The 27,780-nt window shown below is 40.9% G+C and overlaps 1 protein-coding gene across 13 annotated transcripts in view; it reads right to left on the bottom strand.

Moving 5' to 3' along the window:
- Positions 1–27,780, bottom strand: part of SP140 (SP140 nuclear body protein) — a 188,617-nt gene that overhangs the window by 48,841 nt on the left and 111,996 nt on the right. For 4 of the 13 annotated variants that reach the window (XM_055379686.2, XM_063695263.1, XM_063695266.1 and 1 more), the window contains exons 2-12: positions 26,958–27,135; positions 25,836–26,004; positions 22,733–22,816; positions 20,408–20,488; positions 19,138–19,230; positions 18,280–18,357; positions 16,185–16,334; positions 15,282–15,365; positions 13,198–13,278; positions 10,844–10,945; positions 8,749–8,829 (exon numbers count right to left, since the gene is read on the bottom strand). In XM_055379686.2, the coding sequence (XP_055235661.1) occupies positions 8,749–8,829; positions 10,844–10,945; positions 13,198–13,278; positions 15,282–15,365; positions 16,185–16,334; positions 18,280–18,357; positions 19,138–19,230; positions 20,408–20,488; positions 22,733–22,816; positions 25,836–26,004; positions 26,958–27,135 (1,181 nt within the window). Of the gene's footprint in view, positions 1–8,748; positions 8,830–10,843; positions 10,946–13,197; positions 13,279–15,281; positions 15,366–16,184; positions 16,335–18,279; positions 18,358–19,137; positions 19,231–20,407; positions 20,489–22,732; positions 22,817–24,882; positions 25,457–25,835; positions 26,005–26,957; positions 27,136–27,780 lie in introns of those variants that run through there. The other 9 variants (XM_063695265.1, XM_055379691.2, XM_055379685.2 and 6 more) reach the window with 8 other exon arrangements.

Below are 27,780 nucleotides of genomic sequence, written 5' to 3'. Positions count from 1 at the left end.
ATGTGAAATGCTCCGGAAAACCTCAGCAATAGAATTGAAAAAGTAGAAGAAAGAAATTCAGAGCTCAAAGACAAGGTCTTTGAATTAACCCAATCCAACAAAGATAAAGTAAAAAGAATAAGAAAATATGAACAAAGCCTCCAAGAAGTCTGGGATTATGTTAAATGACCAAACCTAAGAATAATCGGTGTTCCTGAGGAACAAGAGAATTCTAAAAGCTTGGAAAACATATTTGGGGGAATAATCGAAGAAAACTTCCCTGGCCTTGCTAGAGACCTAGACATCCAAATACAAGAAGCACAAAGAACACCAGGGAAATTCATCATAAAAAGATCTTCGCCTAGGCACATTGTCATCAGGTTAACCAAATTTAAGACAAAGGAAAGAATCTTTAGAGCTGTGAGACAGAAGCACCAGGTAACCTCCAAAGGAGAACCTATCAGATTAACAGCAGATTTCTCGGCAGAAACCCTATAAGACAGAAGGGACTGGGGCCCTATCTTCAGCCTCTTCAAACAAAACAATTATCAGACAAGACTTTTGTATCCAGCAAACCTAAGCATCATATGTGAAGGAAAGATACAGTCTTTTTCAGACAAACAAATGCTGAGAGAATTTGCCATTACCAAGCCACCACTACAAGAACTGCTAAAAGGAGCTCTCAATATTGAAACAAATCCTGGAAACACATCAAAACGGAACCTCTTTAAAGCATAAATCACACAGGACCTATAAAACAAAAATAAAATACAAGTTAAAAAATTAAAACAAAAACAAAGTACACAGGCAACAAAAAGCACAATGAATGCAATGGTACCTCACATTTTAATACTAACATTGAATGTATGTAAATGGCCTAAATGCTCCACCTAAAAGATATAGAACCACAGAACCGATAAGAACTCACCAACCATCTGCTGCCTTCAGGAGACTCACCTAGCACATAAGGACTCGCATAAACTTAAAGTAAAGGGGTGGAAAAAGGCATTTCTTGCAAAAGGACACCAAAAGCAAGCAGGGGTGGCTATTCTTATATTAGACAAAACAAACTTTAAGGCAACAGCAGTTAAAAGAGACACAGAGGGACATTATACAACGGTAAAAAGCCTTGTCCAACAGGAAAATACGACAATTCTAAACATATATGCGCCTAACATTGGAGCTCCCAAATTTATAAAACAATTACTAATAGACCTAAGAAATGAGATAGACAGCAACACAATAATAGTGGAGAACTTCAATACTCCACTGACAGCGCTAGACAGGTCATCAAGAAAGAAAGTCAACAATGAAACAATGGATTTAAACTATACCTTGGAACAAATGGATTTAACAGATATATATAGAACATTTCATCCAACAACCACAGAATATACATTCTATTTAACAGCGCATGGAACTTTCTCCAAGATAGACCATATGATAGGCCATAAAACGAGCCTCAATAAATTTAAGAAAATCGGAATTATATCAAGCACTCTCTCAGACCACAGTAGAATAAAACTGGAAATCAACTCCAAAAGGAACCTCCAAAGCCATGCAAATACATGAAAATTAAATAACCTGCTCCTGAATGAGCATTGGGTCAAAAACGAAATCAAGATGGAAATTAAAAAATTATTCAAGCTGAATTACAATAATTCTTCAAACTGAATGACAATCAAAACCTCTGGGATACAGCAAAGGTGGTGCTAAGAGTAAAGTTCATAGCCCTAAACACCTACATTAGAAAGACTGAAAGAGCACAAACTGACAATCTAAGGTCACATCTGAAGGAACTAGAGAAACAAGAACAAACCAAAACCAAACCCAAACCCAGCAGAAGAAAGGAAATAACAAAGATCAGAGCAGAACTAAATGAAATTGAAATAAAAAAAAATACAAACGATAAATGAAACAAAAGCTGGTTCTTCGAAAAGGTAAATAAAATGGATAGACCATTGGCAAGATTAACCAAGAGGAGAGAAAACCCGAATAATGTCACTGAGAAATGAAACAGGAAATACTACAACTGACACCAGTGAAATACAAAAGATCATTCAAGGCTACTATGAATACCTTTATGTACATAAACTAGAAAACATAGAAGGGATGGATAAATTCCTGGAAAAATACAACCCTCCTAGTGTAAATCGGGAAGAATTAGATACCTTGAACAGACCAGTAACAAGCAGCAAGACTGAAATGGTAATTTAAACATTACCAACAAAAAAAAAGTTCAGGATCAGACGGATTCACAGCAGAATTCTACCAGACAGTCAAAGAATTGGTACCAATGCTTTTGACACCATTCCACAAGATAGAGAAAGAAGGAACCCTCCCTAATTCATTCTGTGAAGGCAGCATCACCCTAATACCAACACCAGGAAAGGACATAACCAAAAAAGAAAACTACAGACTGATATCCTTGATGAACATAGATGCTAAAATCCTTAACAAAATACTTGCCAACTGAATCCAACAACATATCAAAAAGATAATCCACGATGATCAAGTAGGTTTCATACCAGGGATGCAGGGATGGCTTAACATATGCAAGTCAATAAATATGATACACCACATAAACAGAATTAAAAACAAAAATCACATGATCATTTCAATAGATGCAGAAAAAGCATTCAACAAAATCCAGCATCTCCTTATGATTAAAACTCTCAGCAAAATCAGCATACAAGAGACATACCTTAATGTAATAAAAGCCACCTATGACAAACCCATAGCCAACATAATACTGAATGGGGAAATGTTGAAAGCTCTCCCTCTGAGAACTGAAACAAGACAAGGATGCACACTCTCGCCACTCCTCTTCAACATAGTACTGGAAGTCCTAGCCAGAGCAATCAGACAAGAGAAAGAAATAAAGAGCATCCAAATTGGTAAATAGGAAGTCAAACTGTCACTGTTTGCTGACGATATGACTGTACCTTGAAAACCCTAAGGACTCCCCCAGAAAGCTCCTAGAACTGATAAAAGAATTCAGCAAACTTTCTGGATACAAGATTAATGTACACAAATCAGTAGCTTTTCTATATACCAACAGTGACCAAGCAGAGAATCAAATCAAGAACTCAACCCCTTTCACAATAGCTGCAAAACAACAACAACAACAACAAAAACTTAGGAATATACCTAACCAGGGAGTCGAAAGACCTCTACAAGGAAATCTACAAAACATTGCTGAAAGAAATCATAGACAACCTGAACAAATGAAAATACATCCCATGCTTCATGGATGGGTAGAATCAATATTGTGAAAATGATCATACTGCCAAAAGCAATCACAAATTCAGTGCAATCCCCATCAAAATACCACCATCTTCTTCACAGAATTAGAAAAAACAACTCTAAAATTCATATGGAACCAAAAAGGAGCCCACAAAGCCAAAGCAAGACTAAGCAAAAAGAACAAATCTGGAGGCATCACACGACATGATTTCAAACTATACTATAAGGCCATAGTCACCAAAACAGAGTGGTACTGGTACAAAAATAGACATAGACCAATGAAACAGAATAGAGAAACCAGAAGTAAACCCAAATACTTACAGCCAACTGATCTTTGACAAAGCAAACAAACCATAAAGTGGGGAAAGGACACCCTATTCAACAAATGGTGCTGGGATAATTGGCAAGCCACATGTAGGAGAATGAAACTGGATCCTCATCTCTCACCTTATACAAAAATCAACTCAAGAAGGATCTTAGATTAAATCTAAGGCCTGAAACTATAAAAATTCTAGAAGATAACATCAGAAAAACCCTTCTAAACATTGGCTTAGGCAAGGCTTTCATGACCAAGAACCCAAAAGCAAATGAAAGAAAAACAAAGATAAATAGCTGGGACTTAATTAAACCTGAGAGCTTTTGCACGGCAAAAGGAACAGTCAGCGGAGTAAACAGACAACCCACAGAGTGGGAGAAAATCGTCACAATCTATACATCTGACAAAAGACTAATATCCAGAATCTACAATGAACTTAAACAAATCAGTAAGAAAAAAACAAACAATCCCATCAAAAAGTGGGCTAAGGACATGAATAGACAGTTCGTAAAAGAAGATGTACAAACGGCCAATGAACATATGAAAAAATTGCTCAACATCACCAATGGTCAGGGAAATGCAAATCAAAACCACAATGCGATACCACCTCACTCCTGTAAGAATGGCCATAATCAAAAAATCAAAAACAGTAGATGCTGGCATGGATGCAGTGAATAGGGAACACTTCTACACTGCTGATGGGAATGTAAACTAGTACAGCTGCTATGGAAAACAGTGTGGAGATTCCTTAAAGAACTAAAAATAGAACTACCATTTGATCCAGCAATCCCACTACTGGGTATCTATCCAGAGCAAAAGAAGTCATTATTCGAAAAAGATACTTGCACATGCATGTTTATAGCAGTACAATTCACAATTGCGAAATTGTGGAACCAACCCAAATGCCCACCAATTAACAAGTGGATAAACTGTGGTATATATGTATGTATGTGGTGTGTGTGTATATATATATGATGGAATACTACGCAGCCATAAAAAGGAATGAATTAACAGCATTTGCAGTGACCTGGATGAGATTGGAGACTATTTTTTTTTGAGATGGAGTCTCGTTCTGTCACCCAGGCTGGAGTGCAGTGGTGTGATCTCAGCTCATTACCACCTCCACCTCCCGGGTTCAAGCAATTCTCCTGCCTCAGCCCCTGCTAGTAGCTGGGATTACAGGCACACACTACCATGCCTGACTAATTTTTGTTTTTGTTTTTTTTTTTTAGCGGAGGCGGGGTTTTGCCGTGTTGGCCAGGTTGGTCTCAAACTCCTGACCTCAGGTGATCCATCCATCTCAGCCTCCCAAAGTGCTGGGATTACAGGCGTGAGCCACCGTGCCCGGCTTGGAGACTATCATCCTAAGTGAAGTAACTCAGGAAAGGAAAACCAAACATTGTATGTTCTCACTGATACGTGGGAGCTAAGCTATGAGGAAGCAAAGGTGTAAGAATGATGCAACGGACTTTGGGGACTTGGAGGGAAGAGTGGGAGGGGTGTGAGGGATACAAGACTACAAATATGGTGCAGCGTATACTGCTCAGGTGATGGGTGCACCAAAATCTCACGAATCACCACTAAAGAACTTACCCATGTAACCAGATACAACCTGTACCCCAATAACTTACGGAAAAATAAAAATAAATAAATAAATAAACAAACAGGCCATGCTCTAGGGGTATCACTTCAAAACGTGACAGACATCAAAGAGCCATTGCTAGTAGCCACATCTCATCCTAGTTGCCTCAAAGCAATTGCAGGTGACTGCATTAGTCCATGGTTCTGGAGATTTTGTACTTGGATCAACTTTAACTCTGTTCCCGTTTAGAAAAAAAAAAAAAGTGCAGCTTGCTGCACTCATTTAATTTTACATAAACACATTCTTTGAGGCTGAAGCAAACATGATTGATTTTCAATGTGAAAATAAAATATATAAACTGTTCTTGGAGTTATTTCTAAACAGAACCAATATCAGAATCATCTATTTTAAAAATATATGATTCATCAAATGAATCTTCGGCCAACAATTGTTCAGTAACAATGTTAACACCACATGTGGGAAAGCCACGTTTTCCAGGATTTGACATTTTCAGTGATCAACAATTACTGTATTTTGTAAATGGAAATACCACTACTAAAACCAGAATGCTATAATTAGAAGAATGTCTTCTGTTTCCAAAATCAATATATTAGAGTGGTGTGAAAATAATAATAAAAGCAAGATATTTCATGGCAAATTTACTTGGGATAAACGCTGCAGCCACAGGGGTGGCTGGTGAGTATTCTCGGAGCAAAAGGGAATAAATAGGATAGTATTGCAAGCAGCACAATTCTGTTGCTAATTAAAAACTTTCAACAGTTGTCTGCCATTCCATTAACATATTGTAAGACATCATTACTTTTTCTTATGTCATCCTTTGCAAGGATAACACTGTCAATCTAGCAACTCTATAACTCCTACTCAGTGAAGGGGAATCCTAGGATTTTGTTTCCAGGGTCCTCTTCCAGAAAAGACATCTTGGATGGGGAAAATACTTGATGGTGCCTCCTGCAGCTTTAGATGAGAGATTTCCTAAAGGGGAAACTGATAATTGAAAGTTGCTACACTTCTAGGAAAACTCATTATTGTTTGGCCATATGGTCAGTAACAACCAGAATCATCCCAATTAATCAACAATAGCTTCTGGCCAGTACACAGGCCTCTGAAAGCCAGCCAACCATTGACTTCCCCATGCTTCTGAAAGTCAGACAGTCAGTAACAGCCACACTCCAGTGACCCTGCTTTCACTAAAGGTCAGCTAACCACTAACAAATCTCACTTCTGAAGGCCGCCAGTCACCGAGATCCACACTTCCACAAACGTTCTCTGTTCAGAGAAACTGACCCACAAGCACAACTATCCCTTAACTGAACAATAAATTCAGCCTTTTGTTTGATATTAAGTGGTGGCCCCTTATTTTTTCCTTTTTTCTTCTGAGATGGAATCTTGCTCTGTCACCAGGCTGGAGTGCAGTGATGTGATCTCAGCTGACTGCAACCTCCACATCCCGGGTTCAAGCAACTCTCTTGTTTCAGCCTCCTGAGTAGCTGGGACTACAGGTGTGCTCGACCACAACCAGCTAATTTTTGTATTTTTAGTAGAGATGGGGTTTTGCCATGTTGGCCTGGCTGGCCTTGAACTCCTGACCTCAAGTGATCCACCTGCCTTGGCCTCCCAAATTGCTGGGATTACAGGGGTGACCCACCGCACCCAGCCTAAGTGATAGCCCCTTCTACTAGTGATATCTTTTTATTACTCTATGACGGCATCTGTGGTTCTTTTCGGCTTTCTGGACTTTCTCTTCTTAACATCTCCTCTCCCTTACTGTCTCTTCCTCCTTCAGTGATGTGCTACATATACTTTTCATATTGCCTCTCTGTTTCTCTTTTCTGGCTCTATTTTTCTGGATATCTCCTATCTCGTATCGTAGATTACATTCAAGTATTTTCCAACTCTTGATAATGTTTCCTTATCTCTCCCTAATCTTTCTTTATTTGTTAGATAAAAGTCTCTTTCCATTGAACCCTGGTAGAGTCTCTTGGATTCCTAAAAACCCTTTGGGCATCCACAATGGACTCAGACTATGGGACCCCACCCCAACCCATGCCCACCTCATAGAACTGAAAGCCTGTAAGGAGTCATCCAGGACACTGGTCTCTGCTCTTTCTTTTTTCTTGGGTCTTATCAAACACCCGTGTCACATGCACTTCTGTGTTTCTGGCTCCTTAAAACAGCAATAACAGCACCTTCCCTATCTAAGTCTTGAGGTTTTTGTGAGTAAAATTATAACACCTATCAGAGTACTCTGAAAAACCACTGCATGATCCAATGACATAATGGAAAGTACTGGTCAAAAATACCATTTAGTCTCATAAATAGTTGATCTAAGTTCTGCCAATTAGATGGTAGAATACCATTACACTGAAGGCTTTGTCAAGTTTGTGAAAAAATCATAAAAAAGTATCTACCAGCAGAGGAATGATACCCTTTTTTATTTCCATAGAGGGAGTGAGAATAGAAATTTTTTTTATTATACTTTAAGTTTTAGGGTACATGTGCACAACGTGCAGGTTTGTTACATATGTATACATGTGCTGTGTTGGTGTGCTGCACCCATTAACTCATCATTTACATTAGGTATATCTCCTAATGCTATCCCTCCCCCCTCCCCAACTCCACAATAGGCCCTGGTATGTGATGTCCCCCTTCCTGTGTCCAAGTGTTCTCATTGTTCAATTCCCATCTATGAGTGAGAACATGCGGTGTTTGGTTTTTTGTCCTTGTGATAGTTTGCTGAGAATGATGGTTTCCAGCTTCATCCATGTCCCTACAAAGGACATTAACTCATCATTTTTTATGGCTGCATAGTATTCCATGGTGTATATGTGCCACATTTTCTTAATCCAGTCTATCATTGTTGGACATTTGGGTTGGTTCCAAGTCTTTGCTATTGTGAATAGTGTCGCAATAAACATACGTGTGCATGTGTCTTTATAGCAGCATGATTTATAATCCTTTGGGTATATACCCAGTAATGGGATGGCTGGGTCAAATGGTATTTCTAGTTCTAGATCCCTGAGGAATCGCCACACTGACTTCCACAATGGTTGAACTAGTTTACAGTCCCACCAACAGTGTAAAATTGTTCCTGAGAATAGAAATTTTATATGAATTCAAATAATAGTATTGATACCTAGAAAAAATAAAGGCAAAAGAGCATTGCTTCTTCCTACCATATTTCTGACCTTTATTTCTTCACCTATAAAATAGGATTACTCAGTTTGCCTGCCCCCATCTTAAGGTTTTGTGAGGGTATCAGGAGATCTTATTTGGTAAAATATTTTAATACTGTAGTATTGAAAGGCATGAGAATGTAAAGGAGGGAACACATTGCCTTGCCTTGGCATATTTTGACTACCACTAGACTGTCTGAACACATATGTTCAAACAATAAATCCCATTCTGTTAAAATGGACTTCTGTATAAAGATTCCTCCCTACATTTCCCAAAAGATTCATGTACAGAAAATGTGAAAAATCTCAGGATTAATTAGATCCTTTCACTGTGAGGTATATGCAGAGGAAAGTCAATCAGGAAACACGAGCTCCAAATTCAACCTCCTGACGCTCTGCAGCCCAGGGCCAGAAATCACCCCCTTCCTTACCTGACCCACGTCTTGCTAGGGAGCTAGAGGCTTCCTGGGGCTCTTCTCCATCACACATTTCCGAACAGTCATCACTGCCCTCTGCAGAAAGGAAGGAAATCCCTCAGAGGTCTCAGTATACAACCAACAAAAAATCATGAAGAGAAAACTTAGTGAAGATGTGGAAAGCTGAAGTATCTCCCAGGTAGGGCTGTCCCCCACCCAGGTCCTCCTGGTCTGCCCTGTGGGTTTACCCGGCCTGTAGGTGGACACACTCCAGTTGCTGCCACCAAGGCTGAGAACCATCCATCAGCTCACTTGCTGTCTGGACTCCTAATTCTCTCTCCTTCTCCCCCTCCCCCTTTCCACATTAGACTCAGGCCTCTGCCCTGCTTTCCTGCTGCCAGTGGCTCCAGGTGCTTCTCTTTGTTTCCATGCGTTTCTGCCCCCCTTCTCTGTTTCTATCCTTTTCTCTTGCACCCCTGACTCTGCTCTTTACTAGCTTTCCCCATCTTGTTTATTTCCTTGTCACCCCCTTTTTCATACTGGGTATCAGGAAAGGCATTCCTGGGATAGTGGAAATGAACCAGATAATGAAGGGGATCAGGAGCAGAGTGGGCCAAGGCAACAACACATAGTACAGGGGAAGTGTGGCTCAAGGGCCCACATATAAAAGAAAAATCAGATCATTGCAGCTCCTGAAATGATTGATGCCATTAGTAGAGATGAGACAGATGATATGGGCTGGGGCCCCATGAAGGATGGAAGCCACAGAAATCCACAGGAAGGATAACTCTTCTAATCCTGTGCAACAAAGATCACCACGTCTAAGGGGAAAGGAAGATGATCTGATTGATATCTTGCAAATAACAATTGTGCTAAAGCAGAGAAAATGAGTCTGATGAGTAGAAGAGCAAACAGGACATTCATCCCTTTACTGAGAAAGAGGAGTTTCTAAGTTCAGGGGAGGTGCTGGTTTCCACTGTGAAGTGTTCAGTTCCTGAAAGACATTGCAATAAAGAAGGTCCCAAGATAAAAGTCTTCAGGCACACAGATGGAAGAGCTTGGAAGGGAGGCCTGCCTAACAGACAGATATTAAATGCTTGACAATGATTCCACTACCTGAGCAGATGAGGCTGCAGTGAGAGAATTCTTACCCTCTGAGTATGCTTCTGTGTCACTCTCTACCTAGAAGGACCTTAATCAGAAAACTCACTATTGACAGAGGTGCCATTTGCTGGATGCTGCTGCTGTCTAGTAACTCTGACTTCAGCTCTACAGGCCCTCAACCCGCTCCTTTCCTCCGACATAGTTTGCACTCTTCATGGGTACTTTAATTATTTTGATCTCTTTCTCTGCATAGTTTAATCTGTGCTTCCTTCCAACATTGTTGTCATTGGTATTTGCCTCCATTTGTATAATTTTCTCTTAACTTTTCTCTCTGCCTCTTATTTCTTATTGGGATTATCCTCTTTCTACTTTGTCTTTCACTTTCTCCTTTTCTGTCTCTCTTTCTTTGGGTTTTACCTTAACCTCTTAGATGCCTGTAAAATGTCCATGATTTTATATATTTTCCTCACTCTCAAAGTTCTCTTCTCCCAGGTTGGAAAAGTTCTTCCGTTTACGCAGGGGCTGTAAAACTGCATACGCTTTGCTTGTCAGCTCCATCCCAAGGGTCTTCCACATGACTTTTCTCAATTGCAAGCATTCAATCATTCACAAAACTTACGTCTGTGTTCCTGATACTTCTGAAAGTAGGCTGAAAACAATCTCCCTGCCTCAATTACCATACCTGCTGATATTTCGGTTTCATGTGTTTTTATTAACATCACCCAGGAACTTCTTCTCTGGTGTCCCCCAGCCTACCTCTGGCATATTCTGTCTCCCTACATGCTCCATGCAGGGATATGGTCTCCACTCAGGGGCTCACCTTAGCTTGATCCTTTGTCTCTCACAATTTACAAAAAAGCCCAACAGAAAATTGACATAATTCCATCTGTATGTATGCGAATGTGAAGAAGAGAAGGGTAGGATGGGAGAAAGGGAAGCTTTTTTTCCCATGCCAACTGGAAAACAAAGATGTACTCAAATACCTAAAAATGTACATCATAATTACCTTCTCCTTCACCTGGTAGTAGACTGAGCTCCTTCTCTGGTTCTCCTTCATTAGTGACTTGGGGAGTCTTTAGATCAAAGGTCTCTGCAGAGAAACAAGAAACTGACAGACCACAGAGGGTGACTTGGACACAGACCTCAGTGCATTCACGCCATCCAAGATGGGCAAATGCTGAGAGCCACCCCCGTCTTGTTCCGCCTTTTCTCCATCTTGTTACATCTCCTCTTTCTCCTTCTCTCTAATTCTCAGAGTCCTCCTCAGTTCTGCCTCCACATAGTTCCCTCCTAGCTGAGCAGCGCTTGGATTGTCTGATCTTCTCTCCAACTGGCCTCTCTTGCCTCCTGTTTCTATGTATTTTTTCTTTTTTAGTGATATTGTATCTCTTTTCTATTATTTCTTTAGCTCTTATTCTAGATCCATCCTATCCCATAGAGCAGGCTCTATTTCCATGCTGTGTTTCCATGATCTCCCTTCCCTCCCGGTAGCATTTTTCTTTTCCTTAAAGCCTTACATTGATCCCTGGTTCACTCCTCCGGGAACCTGCAGAACTCATTGGACTTCTTTCTATTCTGACCCTGTGACCCGGCCCTGAACCCCCAGCTGACTTTGCACAGCTATCACCCAGTGACACATCCAGGACACTGGGGCCCACTCTTCCTTTTCTACTTTGCCTTTGCGATAATATCCTGCTTGCATTTCTGTGCTTTATTTCTCAGTCTAAAATAGACGTTTAGCTGTTTGCATACAGATGTTTAAGATTTTGTGAGGGTAAAAGGAGCTCTTGTGCAACCCAGTAATCTGATAGAGACTGTCAGAAACCTTGCCCACCTGGTCTCCCACCCCATGTTGGCACTCTCATTTTCACGCTTGACACATGTCTCTGCTTCTTCTGTTTCTACCTCTGTCTCTTGCCGCTGGACTCTCTTGGTACTTCTCCTTGTCTTGGTTTCTTTTTCTGGGACTGCTCCTGCCTCCCTCATTTCCCTCTTGCATCCCTGGTCCTGTGCTTTATGTCCTTGCCCCACTCTATGCCTATTAAGGCACATGAAGGTATACATTTATATCTTCATACACCTTCATAGAGTGCTACTCTATGAAGGCAACTGTCCTTCTCTTTGGCTCTGTGGACTTTCTCTTCCAAACATCTCTCCCTGAATATCTGTCTCTTTCTCCTTCAGTGATATGCTACATCTACTATGCACATTCTATCTCTGTTTATCTTTTCTGGCTCTATTTTTCTGGATATCTCCTATCTCGTATCATGGATTATATTTACATACTTTCTAACTCTCAATAATTTTTCCACTCCTCTCCTTAAGCTTGCTTTACTTGTTAATAAAAATCTCTTTCCATTAAACCCAGGTAGAGTCTCTCAGATTCCTAAAAACCCTTTGGGCATCCACATTGGACTCAGTCTACGGGACCCCACCCTAACCCATGCCCGCCTCACAGAACTGAAAGCCTATAAGGAGTCATCCAGGACACTGGTCTCCACATTTCCCTCCTTCTTGGGTCTTAACAAACACTGGTGTCACATGTACTTCTGTGTTTCTGGCTCCTCAAAACAACAATAACAGCACTTTCCCTGCCTAAATCTTGAGGTTTCTGAGGGTAAAAATGTAACACTTACCAGAGTCCTCTAAAAACATACTGCATGATCCAATAACATAATGAAGAGTATTGGTCAAAAATAGCATTTAGTCTCATAAAGAGCTCATCTGAATTCTGTCAATTAGAGGGTAGGATACCATTTCTTTGAAGGCTTTGTCAAGTTTGTAATAAAATGATAAAAAGTATCTACCAGCAGAGGGATGATAAGCTTTTTCATTCCCATAGAAAAAGTGAGTGAGAATAAAATTTTAAATTCAAGTAATACAATTGATAGTGAAGAAAAATAAAGGCAAAGAGCATTTTTTCCTCCTAGCATATTCTGACTTTTATTTCTTCATCTGTAAAATAGGATTACCCAGTTTGTCTGCCCCCATCTTAAGGTTTTGTGAGGGTATCAGGAGATCTTATTCAGTAAAATATTTTAATGCTTCAGTATTAATAGGCATGAGAATATGAAGGAGAGAACACATTGCCTTGCCTTGACATAATCCAACTACCACGTGATTATCTAAACACATATGTTCAAACAATAAAACCCATTCCGTTAAACACAGACTTCTATATCAAGATTCCTCCCTGCATTTTTCAAATATCCATGTATAGAAAATGTGAAAAATCTCAGATTTAATTGCATTCTTTCACTGTGAAGTATACTTGGAGGAAAGACAATCAGGAAACACAAGCTCCAAATTCAACCTCCTGACACTCTGCAGCCCAGGGCCAGAAATCCTCCCCTTCTTTACCTGACCCACATCTTGCTAGGGAGCTAGAGGCTTCCTGGGGCTCTTCTCCATCACACATTTCTGAACAGTCATCACTGCCCTCTGCAGAAAGAAAAGAAATCCCTCAAGAAATTATGAAGAGAAAACTTAGTGAAGACGTGGGAAGCTGAAGTATCTCCTAGGTGGGGCTGTCCATCACCCAGGCCCTCCTGGCCTGTAGGTGGGTTCTGTAGGTGGGTTCACCTGGCCTGTAAGCGGATGCGCTCCAGTTGCTGTCACCAAGGCTGAGAACCATCCATCAGCTCACTTGCTGCCTGGACTCCTAATTCTCTCTCCTTCTCCCCCTCCCCCTTTCCTATGCACGTTTCTTCTGCCTTTGCCCTGCTTTCCTGCTGCCAGTGGCTCCAGGTGCTTCTCTTTGTTTCCATGTGTTTCTGCTCCATTCTCTACTCCTGCCTTTTTCTCTTGCACCCCTGACTCTGCTTTTTATTGGCTTTCCCCATCTCATTTATTTCCTTGTCACCCCCTTTCTCATACTGGGCATCAGGAAAGGCATCCCTGGGATGGTGGAAATGAACCAGATAAGGAAAGGGATCAGGAGCAGAGTGGGCCAAGGCAACAGCACAGAGTACAGGGGAAATGTGGCTCAAGGGCCCACATATAAAAGAAAGATCAGATCATTGCAGCTCCTGAAACAATTGATGCCATTAGTAGAGATGAGACAGATGATATGGGCTGGGGCCCCATGAAGGGTGGAAGCCACAGAAATCCACAGGAAGGATAACTCATCGAATCCTGTGCAACAAAGATCACCGCGTCTAAGGGGAAAAGAAAATGATCTGATTGACATCTTGCAATTGTCAATTGTGCTAAAGCAGAGAACAATTGTGCTAAAGCAGAGAAAAAGAGTCTGATGAGTAGAAGAGCAAACAGGATATTCATCCCTTTACTGACAGAGTAAACCCTGGAGAAAGGGGAGTTTCTAGGTTCGGAGGAGGTGTTGGTTTCCCTTTTGGATGTGTGTAGTTCCTGAAAGACATTGCGATGGGCAGGGTCCTGGGATACATATCTTCAGGCACATGGATGCAAGAGCTTGGAAAGCAGGTCTGCATCGCAGACATGTACATGAGAATCATTCCACTACCTGAGCAGATGAGACTGGGGAAAGAGTACTCTTACTCTCTGAGTATGCTTCCGTGCCACTCTCTACCTAGGAGGACCTGGATTGGAAAACTCACTATTGACAGAGGTGCCCTTTGCTAGGAGTTGCTTCTATCTAGTGACTCTGACTTCAGCTCCATAGGCCCTCGACCTGCTCCTTTCCTTGGACAACAGTTTTCACTCTTTATGGGTTCTTTAATTATTTTGATCTGTTTCTTTCTCTGCATAATTTCTTCTGTGCTTCCTTCCCATATTGCTGTTGTTATTGTATTTGCTATCATCTGTACAATTTTCTCTAATTTTTCTCCTTGAGGTTATCACCTTTCTATGTGTCTTCTACTTTCTCCTTTTCTGTTTCTTTGGGTTTTATCTTATGCTCCTAGATGCTGGTAAAATGTCCCTTATTTTATATATTTTCCTCATTCTCAAAGTTATCTTCTTCCAGGTTGGAAAAGATCTTCTGTTCACGCAGGGGCTATAGCACCACAGGTCCTTCCCTTGTCAGCACCATCCCAACGGTCTCCTGCATGACTTTCCTCAATTGCAAGCCTTCGGTCTTTCACAAAACATGTCTGTGCTCCAGATCCTTCTGGAAGTAGGCTGAAAACATTCTCCCCTGCGTCAGTTGCCATAATCTGCTGTTATTTACGTTTAATGTGTGTTTAATAACATCACCCACGCACTTCTCTGGCGCCCCAGCCTACCTCTGGTATATTCGCTCTCCCTACGTTCCCCATGCAGAAATATGGGGGCTCAGCTCACCTTGATCCTTTGTCTCTCTCACAGTTTTCAAAAAGGCACAACAGAAAATTGACATAATTCCATCTGTATGTATGCGAATGTGAAGAAGGGAAGGGTAGGATGGGAGAAAGGGAAACTTTTTTTCCATGCCAACTAGAAAACAAAGATGTACTCAAATATTTAAAAACTTAAATCATAATTACCTTCTCCTTCACCTGGTAGTAGACCGAGCCCCTTCTCTGGTTCTCCTTCATTAGTGACTTGCGGAGTTTTTAGATCAAAGGTCTCTGCAGATAAACAAGAAATTGACAGACCACAGAGGGTGACTTGGACACAGACCTCAGTGTGTTCATGCCATCCAAGATGGGCAAACGCTGAGAGCCACCCCTGTCTTGTTCCGCCTTTTCTCCACCTTGTTGCAGCTCCTCTTTCTCCTTCTCTGTAATTCTCAGTGTCCTCCTCACAGTTCTGCCTCCACATAGTTCCCTCCTACCTGGGCAGCACTTGGATTGTCTGGTCTTCTCTCCAACTGGCTTCTCTTGTCTCCTGTTTCTATGTCTTTTTTCTTTTTCAGTGATACCATATCCCTTTTCTATTATTTCTTTAGCTCTTATTCTAGATCCCTCTCCTATTCCAAAGGGCAGGCTCTATTTTCATGCTGTGTTTCCATGATTTCCCTTCCCTCCCATTAGCATTTTTTTTCCTTAAAGCCTTACATTGATCCCTGGTCCACTCCTCCGGGAACCTGCAGAACTCCTTGGACTTCTTTCTATTCTGACCCTGTGACCCGGCCCTGAACCCCCAGCTGGCCTTGCACAACCATCACCCAGTGACACATCCCGGACACTGGTGCCCACTCTTCCTTTTCTACTTTGCCTTTGTGATAATATCCTGCTTGCATTTCTGTGCTTTATTTCTCAGTCTGCAAGATAGACATATAGCTGTTTGCATATCGATGTTAAAGATTTTGTGAGGGTAAAAGAAGCTCTTGTGCAATCCAGTAATCTGATAGAGACTGTCAGAAACCTTGCCCACCTGGTCTCCCACCCCATGTTGGCACTCTCATTTTCACCCTTGACACATGTCTCTGCTTCTTCTGTTCCTACCTTTGTCTCTTCCCTCTGGACTCTCTTGGTACTTCTCCTTGTCTTGGTTTCTTTTTCTGGGACTGTTCCTGCCTTCCTCCTCTCCCTGTTTCTCCCCTGGTGCTGTGCTGTATGTCCTTGCCGCATCTATCATCCCGTCGCTTTCTAGAACTAGGGATCAAAAAAGGCATCTCTGAGAGTGTATGTAATTTCCATATGATTTCACTAGATTAGTGAGCATGATGGAGATTGTAGTGAAACAAGATGACTTTTCCAAGCACAGGGCTAAGCCTTTAGGAAAGCTCAGATGAGAAAGAGTCATCAGAAAATGACAATGACTAGAAAATTTGTATATAAACCTTGAAGTAATTGCAGGAGAGGCAGACATGAAGCTGGAGCCCTGGGGGAAAAAAAGATTTAATCCTTATGACCCCAAGTAGTTACTGATTTAAAGTAGAAATGTAAGATAAGCCAACTTCAATTTTTGAAAGACTTGTTTGAGTTGGAAAGAATGGATGTGACAGGTACAAGATCAGAGGAAAGATGTGAGTCTAGAGGCTGTTGCTCCAGTCCAAGAGAGAGATCTTACCAGCGTTTTTGTGTTGGGGTGGAAGGAAATGGGCAGGTGAGATATGTAGAACTCACTAAAACTCTACTGGATGGTTGATGGGGTGTTTAAGTTGAGGGAGGTGGGGAGAGTCATGAGTGGCTCCTAGGTTTCTGCTTCAAGAATGGAGTAATAGTGTTTCATCCTGAGATAGGGAACACTGGGAGAGGAGTCAGATCTGTGTCAGGAAAGATGGTATGTACTCTTGGAGGTGTCTTGTATTGAGGTTCCTGAAAAACATCCAAATGGAGAGGTCTTTCAAATATCTTCATGAACGTATTCAGGTACTCAGATGAATGAACTTAGAAGATAAATCTGGACATGTGTGTTTTGAAATCATTAAGTTATAGATGGGAGAGACATGAAAGCCTCAGGGGGAGGTCGACTGCCTCTGAGGACATTACAGGTGCCATTTTGATAGCTTGGGGACACCATAATGTGAAAACTCGCTGCTAACATGTCTCATTCTGGGGCCAGAAGTTATTTCTGTCTAGTGAATCTTCCCTCCATCCCTACAATGTCCCATATTGTTCCCCATCTCTTGCAAGCAGTTTTCACTCTCTGCTAACTTCACTTATTCTCCTTTCTCTTTTTCTCTGTGTACAACTTTCGTGCCTCTCCTCCACTGTCTCTGTCTTCGAGCATTTTTCTTCTCTCTGTTCCTCTCACAGTATTTTCTCCACCTTTTAATTCCTGTGCCATACTTAATAATCAAGCTTATCTCCTTTCTTCCATGGTGCTCATTTCCATGCCTCTATCTGTTCTCTCTAATTAGCTTTCTGTTCCTAATTTTTCAATCCAAAATTTAAATCTAAAAATTTAAATTTCAGTCTTTCTGTATATTCTGTCTTATTTTTCTCCCATAGTATCAAAGGTCTCATCTTTTGCCATTAACAAAGGGGCAGGGACCCTTCCCTTTGTGAAGTTCATTTCAACAGTCTTTCACTGAGTTTTCTATATTGCAATATACTCATTATATCCATGCTGTTGGCATAACCTTGAGAAAATAAGTTGAAAATTATCTCCCCTTCCTTATAACCCAATGTGGTAATATTACCCAAATGTTACCCAGCGTGGTAATATTTGGATCCCACAACTATTTAGGTAAAACTGGCAATCACTCAGATCTCCCTTTATTTAACGATTCAAACTATATTTTTCTTTCTCTCTCTCTTTCCCTATGTCCTATATGCAGGAAAGCCCCAACCAGTCTGAGCTCATCCTTCTTTTGCTACTTGTGTCTCTTAAGGAAAGCAGGAAGAAGCTGGACATAGACTGTCTCTGTCTGTATGTGGGGAGGGATGCATGGATTGATGGATGGATGGATGGATGGATGGACAGATGAATATACGGATGGATGGATGGATATATGGATGGATGGATGAATGGATGGATGGATGGATATATGGATGAATACATGAATAGATGGGGGAATGGGAAGGGAGATGAAAGAGTAGGTGTTTTTGTATGTTGACAGAAAAATAAAGCTTTAATATAAATCCTAATTACCTTCTGTATCATAAGGCAGTAACTTGGGCATTTCTTCTGATTCTCCTTCATCTATTTGTATAGCAAGTTTACAGGACACTGCAGAGTGAAAGAGGAACATGACAGACAATTGGCAGTGACCTGGACACCTACCTGGATCCATGCTGAGCTCTAATATTCGGGTGTAGAACTGCTCCCTGGGAATAAAGGTATCTTTGCACCAAACAAAAGTGGCTCTACTTCTTCTAGCACCTTGTCAGGCCCCTTTCCCCTCTCTCCCTCTCTCTCCTTCTTTTTTCTCCCTCTAACCCTGTCTTTACACATTGCTGCATCTGCACCATAAACCAACTCCAGGATCTCTTTGACTTGACTTCCTCTCCCTGACTTCTACCATTTCTTTGCATTTCTGTCTCTTTCTTCCTTCGTGATGTTTGTTACCTCTTTGCCGCATTATATCCCTATTCATTCTTCTAACTTTGTCACTTCCACTTTGTCTCTTCTATATACAGTATTTCATTATTCCTAAATAATCCCTGGCAAGTAAGTTTAAAATTCTCTCTCTTTTCTCAAACCCCATCCTGGTAGGATTTAGATTCAATATTCATGTAGATAAAATTGGGCCCACTTAGGCAACACCTAAGTGCCTCCAATCAGAGTAATTTTTATTACTCTGTACCCTTAAGCTCTCTGCCCAGGAGCCCCTCCACTAAAGGACTTAGCCGTCTTTTACCTCTTGCCTCCCACACACCTGGGGAAAACAACCACAGGCTGAACAAAAGTGTGTTACAGGGGTGGTGGTGGAGAGAGAAGGAAGTGTTGGTTGCATAGAGATAGGCCAACTAATTTAATGAGATAATTGGTCATTTAAATCATAATTACCTCCCCCACCTGGTAGTAGGCTGGGTGCATCTTCAGCATCTCCTCCACCAGCCTTTGGGAGAGCTAATTGCTCACAAGACTCTGAAGAGAAACCTGGAAATAAACAAGGCACAGTGATGAGAGCACAGACCTCAGGACGTTCCTGCTGAATCCTGGTGTTCAGCACTCAAGTGAGCTTCTCCTTGCAAAAAAAACACTATTGCTCCAAGGACCTCGCCTGAGCCCCGCCACAGCCTTGCTCTGCCTGTTTTCCTTCTGATCATCTCTCTGCTACCTCCTTTCTCCTTCTCACTTTTTGGTTACCACACACTCTTGCTTCTACGCCATGAAGCACTGTCCATCTCCTTGACTCCCTGGGATTCCCTCTCTTTTTCTTTTCTGTTGCTCTTCAATGCCCTCCATCACATTTTCCTACTTGTGTCTCCATTTTTCTTTCTGGTTCTCTTCTTCTGGATTTCTTGCATCCCGCATGGCAGATTCCAATCTTACCGTTTCTCTCTGCTTTTCCCTGCTCTGGCCATGGAAATGCTTTTGTTGAATAAGAGTCTCCTTGCACCAGGCCCTGGCCCACTCCCCTAAGAACCTGCAGGCCTCCTTGGGTCTCCTGTGTGAACTCCAATCCATGACCCTGGCTACCCTGATCTCTGCCAAATTCACACAACCATCACTGCAGTGAGTCAGCAGGGATGTGGGTCATGTTCTTGCTTGACTAATTTGACCTGGTAAAAGACCTTACACATTGCTATGCTTCTACTTCTACTTTATTTAGCTATAAAATACAAATAAGCAAAAGTTTATCCATCCAAATTCATAAGCTGTGGAGATAAAATGACATCTTGTTTGCCAACATTCTTTGAACAATAACTATGTAAGATAGTAACACAATGGAAAATATTTGGCAAAAATTATCATTTAGTTTTTCAAGTAGTTGGTCTGATGGAACATGTTTCTTTTGAAGGCTTTCTATAGTAAGGGACAAAATAATAATAGTAACAAACAATAATAGTTTTTATTCTCTAGAGAAAGTAAGTGGTGGGTAGGTATAATCAAGTTTTTATTATTAGTAGACATGAAAGACATCATCCTTCTCTAGCATATTTCTACTATAACATACACTTAGGAAAATTTAGCAGAACTATAGGATCCAAGGACAAAATGGATCTTTTGCCTGTGGCATGTACTCAGAGTAAAATGCATTAGGAAACACCAGCTCTGAATTCCACCTCCTGACACCCTGCAGGACAGGGAGAGCAAGTCACTCCTTCCTTACCTGGCTCACACCTTGGCGAGGAGCTCAAGGCTTCCTGAGGCACTGCTATATCATCTATTTCATGACAGGCATTGCTGTTCTCTGCCGAAAGGAATGAAATCCCTTAGATGTCTTGATTTATGGTCAAAAAGGCATCAAAACAAGAAAATAAATAATGAGAAAACTAAGAAAACCTGATAAACTGGAAGGTCCCTTCTCCCCAGACAACCTGACCTGAGGATTCAGTCCTTCAGTAACCTTCACCGGAGGCTGAGAATAATTCATCCACTGTGGGGGAGTCTTCCTTTCCTTATACCTTGTTCTCTTTCCCATTTTCTCACTCATGTCTTTCCATCTGTTTCTGTACATTTCCTCAATCTCTGCCTCTGTTTTTTTCTGCGGATGTTTCTTGGAGCCTCTCTTTCCTAGATGCATTTCTCTCTTCTCTGCTCCTACAAATTTTTCTCTTGCTTTCTCTGATACTGCTCTTTCTCTCCCATCCTTGGTCTCCCAATTGTGCCTTTCTAGCTTTCTCTAAAGAAAGACCTCCCTTTGATCGTGTATTCTAAGTAGGATTTAGCTGGATTGGAGAAGGGTAAATGGAGGATAGTGGGACAGGAAAACAATTCTAAATAAGGCAGCATAGAGAAAACATAGGGAAAGGCTCAGTTTGAAAGAGAGATTTAACAATTGAAATTATTGGGGGAAATTTTATTCTACCTTGAAATAATATTTCAGGAGGCAGGGATTAAGCTGAAGAGGTAAGCAGGTGGCTCATTGTGGATGCCTTTGGATGCTACTTAAAAACCCATTTATTTAATCCTTAGTGTATTAAGGAGGTAAGTAGGAAAATGATACAATCTGATGTGCACTTTAAAATATCCCATCTAGTTGAAGTGCAAATAACACATTTGATGGAAGCAAGATTAGAGGGAGGAGATGAGCAAAGGATGTTGCCCTGAGAATCATGAGAGTGATGGAGATCTGGACCAGAGACCTGGTCTTGGGGACACAAAGATAGACAGGCCAGGGGCAACCTGAAGATGAAATGATTACATTGGCTGCATAACTGGCATGTATTTGAGGGCAAGGGAGGAGTCATCCATGATAACTTGACTAGGTTTCCAACTTGAAAAACCATGGGACAATAGTGATCCGTCTCTGAGAGAAAGAGTGCTGCAGAGGAGTTAGATCTAACTTGAGCAATGAAGATGTTGCTTTCAGTTCTCAAAATACCAAGTTTAAGGTTCTTGAAAAAAATCAAGTGTAGATGTCTATCTGACCCTTGAGTAAAGGTCCTCGGGTCCATGAATAAATGTACTCTAAAGATAATTTAGAGTGGAGATTTGTGCTTGGGAATCATTGGACTATTCTGGGAGAGATCTATTGAAATCTGAGTATGATGCAAGTGCCACTTTGATGTGGGAACAGTTCATTCTGAAAACTTATGGTTAATGGAATAAACCCTTGTAAAGTTACGGATATCCAGTGCTCTTACCTCAAACCTACACTGTCCCAGTCTGTTTCTCTCTCCCTTTTATCCACTTTTCACTCTCAAGTGATTTTACACCCTTTTTTTCTTAACTCTTTATCTACATAGTTGCCTCTGTACGTCTCCACTTTCCCCATTTCTTGGTATTTATTTTCCTCTCATCTTTCTTTTTCCATATACTTCTCTCTCCATTTTTACCTCTGATCCTTGGCAGATGTTTCGGTTTACCTTTTCTCTGCTGTGTCTTATACTTCCTATCTTTCCATTTCTGTTTCTCCCATTTCACTTTGATCTTCTATCTGCCAACACTATTTCAGTTTTGTCTCCCTGCGCAATTCTATCTTTCAGGCTCCCCTCTCTCTCCATATCCAAAACTCCCCTCTTGGACTGTCACCACAGTACTAGAGACCCCTAACTAGTCAACTCCGTAAGGAACATCTCTCACCTGAATCTGATATGGCTTAGGTTATTTCTGAGTTTCTCTTAATAGTTCTATGAAATTAATTAAAAATAATCCCCTTATCTCAACCTCAGAGGGTAGGACTTTTATGTTCCTTTAGAAGATGGAATCCATTCATGTAATTTGTCCTGTATTATTCTCTGTCTACCTTTCCCATTTTCTCTTCTTATATTCTCCACCAATGGAGACTCCATCTATTCAAGAGATCAGATCTCCTTTTTCATTGGTTCTCTCACATCTGTTGGCAGATAAGGGCAGGTACATGGCTGTGTGAGGGGAGGAGGACTGGGAGATAACAGAGGGCTAAGATAGGAGAGGAAATACAAGATTTGCCTCCATGAAGGCAAGGAAGCAAAACTTTAATAAGGGCATTGATCAGCTAAATGATAGTTACCTTGTTTACCATATGGTAGTAATCTGGGTCTATCTTCTAAATCATTTACATTATTCATTTGGAGAGGTGAGTGTTCATAGCATACTGAGGAAAACAATGTGAAAATTACCAAACTCAGACAGTGACCAGAGGAGAGACCTCAGTGTGCTCAAGATGAACTTGATGTCCAAGCCCCAGGATCTCCCACCCCCGAGGTCCAACAGAGCCTTGTTCCCCTTTTTTTCATTGAGAGGCACATATCTTAAGTGTAAATCATTATGAAACCAACATCCCAGTCAAGATTCAGAACATTTCCACCATCCCAGAAAATTGCTTTGTGCTTAAGACACCACTGTTCTGGTTCCTATTACCAGCAATGGCGCCTTCCTTTCTGGCACTGTACTTGTCTGTATTGTCTGTACTTGTACTTATATAAATAGGATCATGCAGTATGTACTCTTACAACTTGCTTATTTTGCTCAACATAATGTTTTTGAGATTTATCCATGTTGCTCTATGTGATAACAGTTCATTTTTTTATTGCTGAATAGTATTATACTCTATAAATTAGTCATAGTTTATCTACCCTCCGTTGATGAGCATTTGGGTTGGTTCCAGATTTTAGTTATTATGAATAAGGCTGCCATAAACATTCTTAAACAAATCTTTGGATGAACATATTTTCATTTCTCTCATGTAAATACCTAGGAGTGAAACTGCCAAGATCATAGGTTAGATTTAACTTTATAGGAAATTGCCAGGCACTTTCCCAAAGTGGTCGTTATCATTTTACATTCCTACCAGCAAGGGATGGGAGGTCCAATTGTTCCATATTCTCATCAGCACTTGGTATTGTCAGTCTTTTTAATTTTAGCAATTCTAGTGAGTGAATGATATCTCACTATAACTTTAATTTGCATTTCCCTCATGATTAATAATGTCATACACTTTATATTCTTGCTGGACATTTTATATCCCCTGTCTTGAAATGTCTGTTCAAATTGTTTGTCCATTTTTTGAATTGGTGATGTGTCCTTTTATTATTCATTTATAGGAGTTCTTCATATTTTGTGAGTACAATCCTTTGTTAGATATGTGTATTGCAAATATTTTCTCCCAGTTTATGGCTTGTTTTTTCCTTTTCTTAATGGTGACTTTGGATGCATAGTTTTTAATTTGGTGACATCTAACTTACCAAGTTTTTCTTTTATGATCCATGTTTTTTTGTGTCCTGTATAGCAAATTACTGCCTACTCTCAGTTTGCAAACACACTGTCTTATGTTTTCTTTTAGCAGCTTTATACTTGTAGTCTTAACTTCTAGATTTGTGATCCAACTTGAATTATTTTTTTGTGGATGTTGTGTAGTATAAGTAGAGGTTTATTTTTTCTTTTTTCAATCTTTTTACAATTCATTCTACTTCTGCCCATTTCTCACATTTCTACTCACAGTCTGAGGCAGTGGGCAGTCGTGAGCCTCAGGTACCTGTCACCCAAACACAGGAAATGCCAGATACTAACATATGAGATGTGGATGCTGGGGCCAGGAGGATCCCCACAGTCCACAGACAGAATCAGAGCCCCTGAGATGTGGGCAGTAGAAGTAACATCATTCCCTTCATTGCCACAGCCTGGAACACCCTGGTTAAAATACAAATATTGACTCAAAATTTGTGCCTAGGTACAGTTGGCTTGGGATCTGTGGATTCACCCAACCTCAGATTAAAAACATGGGACAAAATTTAAAAATAATAACAGGCCAGGCATGGTGGCTCATGTCTGTAATCCCAGCATTTGGGGAAGCCAAGGAAGGCAGATCACCTGAGGTCGGGGGTTCAAGACCAGCCTTGCCAACATGGCGAAACCCCGTCTCTACCAAAAATACAAAAGAATTAACCGGGTGTGGTGGTGGGTGACTGTAATCCCAGATACTCAGGAGGCTGAGGCAGGAAAATCACTTGAACCCAGGAGGTGGAGGTTGCAGTAGCCAAGATCACACCACTGCACGCCAGCCTGGGCGACAGAGTGAACTCCGTCTCAATAAATAAATAAATAAAATAACAATACAAAAATTAAAAATAATCAAATGAAAAATACAATTTAACAACTATTTACATAGCATTTACATTGTATTAGGTATTGTAATCTAGAGATGATTTAAAGTATACTGGTGCATGTGCATAGGTTATACACAAATACTATGCCATTTTATATAAGGGACTTAAGCATCCAGGACTGAGAGTGGTGGGTATTCCTGAAACCAATCCCTTGTGGATACCAAAGGAGGCATGCACAGTATTCGACTTCCTCTAGACCTTTCTCTGACTTGGATGTATCATAATATGAAAACGAGATACCTCTTTTTTGAATCAAGGTATAGTATTCACAAATCAACACATCCCATTCTTCATACTGACTTCTTTTACTTTTCCCCTGTTAAAATGCCCTTTATTCCTTCTTTATTTTCCAAAAACTAAACTCCAGATTCCTTAGCACAGGGTGTCAAGCCCTCCAGAATCCACTTCAACTTCTTTCTCCAGAGTCAGCTCTCACACCCTGCCTCCCACAGTCTGCAATTCAACCACGTGGTTCGGAAAGGCCCCCACCAACCCCCTTTTCTGTCTTCATAGCTTTCACATGCAGCTCCTCCTCAGTGTACCAGTATGTGCTAGGCTCTGTTCGTGACTTCTCCAGTCTTTGTTTGGAGAAACAAGTTGACACAGGACTGCACTGGATGATAAATTTTCTAATACAAAGAAAATTGTTTTATCTTTGAACATATCTGCAAATATCAGAGAAGGCTTCCTCCTTTCCCATGAAAAGACATCACTCATGTATTCCTTCAAAAAAATGGAGACTTCAACCCTATGTTTTACAGCATCAAAATCAAGTCCTGGCTGAGCAACCATTTGCAGGATTACTTGGTTAACGTCTGTCACTCCCACTATAAGTAAACTCCATAAGGACATGGGACATGTGTGTTTTTTCATCATTATATTCCCCCTGGGCTTGGCATGTAATAGTCACTCAGTCAAACATTTGTCAAATATGAATGAAGAGTGAATGAATGAATCAATGAATGAAATGGGCTTGAATCCCCCAAAGCTGTTGAGAGCTATAGTTACCATTCTGGAAGCTTCTGTAAATCTGGTTTAAATCAGGATAGGCCATCAGGTTAATCCTGCTGAACAATGCTTCCAGATGTGACCAGCCAAATGTCTTCTCCAGTTCACTGAGTACACAATACATCACTCTTGTCACTGGGACCAGGTTTCTAAAAGCTTCTTGAAAATGCTTAAAAATATTAAATGGAGAATTATGTAGCTAGAGATTTATGGGTTACAAAAGACTCTCAGATTGTAGATAGAACATCTGTTCTCTTGTGAAATGTTAGAATTTTGTGTATATTTGGATGACTTCTTAAATGTCCTCCACCATAAAAATACACTCTAATTTTTTGAACCTGACTCTCTGACATTGTTGTACACTTAAGGGGAGAGAGTAATTTTAAATAATAAATGTGGGTTCAAAGTTGAATGTTGTGTATGGCTTTAGAGCCTGGCCAGGTTATTTCAGGAGTGGCCTTAACAAGGCTGTTCTGTTGCATGGACAATAACCACTGCTAGGATTGGCCTGGCCTGACGAGCTCCAGGAAACCAATCAACCAGCCCCCTACTATGACTCCTGGCCAAAGGGCACAGAAAATTCACAAAGACAAGAAGAAGGCTTGTCCTCAGTATCCCTAAGGGCATCCACTGCTAACATTAACTTGCATTCTAGGGCTCTAGAAATGTCCAAAGATCAAACAATGATTTGGCGAGACAGTAGCAAGCATCCACTTCCAAATGTAACCTAACATGACACAACTTCACTGTGAGTTTCAAAAAAATCTCAGTTTCAAGTGTTTCAAATAAGTAGGCTTTGGAATAAAACTCTGCCTAGGTCACTTATTTATTTCAATTATGGCTACCATTAGTAGATTGTTTACATGTACCTAGGATGATCTGTACCCATACAGCATTCCCATTCTCTCTCCTGCCCCACCTCCCTCACTGTGGCCCTCCCCCAACATTTGCTACAGAAGAAGGGAGGTTTTCTGTGATGCCTGCTTCTCCTGTCACCTCCTAACCTACAGAATGGTGAAGGTCCCCACTCACAGGAGGCCCTTTAGCCTGCTCATTGCATCTTGAAGTTTGGCATAATTGAGTATGGACCTGGTTTATCGTCATTTGGAAATTCTTACTTACTTCATACATCTGCTCAGAGATGAAGGAGCGGTCTCGGAGGCCCATAAGGAAAGGAAATGGCCTTGTTATTGCACTTGCAATCTCCACCTTGTTTTCTCTGAAGAACCTGAAAATGGGCTCAGGGCAAACCTGCTCCTGCAGGTTCTGACCCTCTACGTTCTGGATCTCTGCGACCATCCTAAGAAACAAAGATACAACGTGGAAGTAGACACTGAGTTTCCAAGAGGTTTGTGGTGGTTAAAAGATTTTAGACATGAAGGATGGCCAATGGAGAGCCAACATGTATAAAATAAGCATTCTTGTAGGGAGACCAGAATGAATGGAATTTATTTATTTTGGGAAAAATCGAGGTGGAAAAGATGAAAACAGTGAACTTAAGAAAGACCTGTACATAGAAGTAAAAAGGTTCACCCTGTTCCAGTCAAACTATTATAAAGAGACCTTCACCTAACTCTCTAGGGAAAATATGCAATTAAAAGATGTCAAAATCTTTATAGGAATTGACATGATACTGTGGTAATTAATTTTATATGCCAACTTTGAGGGTGTTTTTGGATAAGATTAACATTTAAATTGGTGAATTTGGAGTAGGGCAGATTGCCTTCCATAATGTGGGTGGGGCTTGCCCAACCATTTGAAAGCCTGAATAGAACCAAAAGACTAGTGTCCCCAAGAAAGAAAGAATCCTCTAGTAGACTGCATTCAGACTGGAGCTGCACCATCAGCTCTCCTGGGTCTCCAAACAGCAGGCCCACACTACAGATTTTGGACTTGCCAGCCTTCATAATTGCAAGAGCCAATTCCTTATAACAAATCTCTTTCT

This window comes from Gorilla gorilla, chromosome 11, assembly GCF_029281585.2.
Source record: "Gorilla gorilla gorilla isolate KB3781 chromosome 11, NHGRI_mGorGor1-v2.1_pri, whole genome shotgun sequence".
In the NCBI taxonomy this organism is placed as follows: Eukaryota; Metazoa; Chordata; class Mammalia; order Primates; family Hominidae; genus Gorilla; species Gorilla gorilla.
The sequence above is the reverse complement of the archived record's forward strand: the minus strand, read 5'-3'. Positions and strand labels throughout refer to the sequence as shown.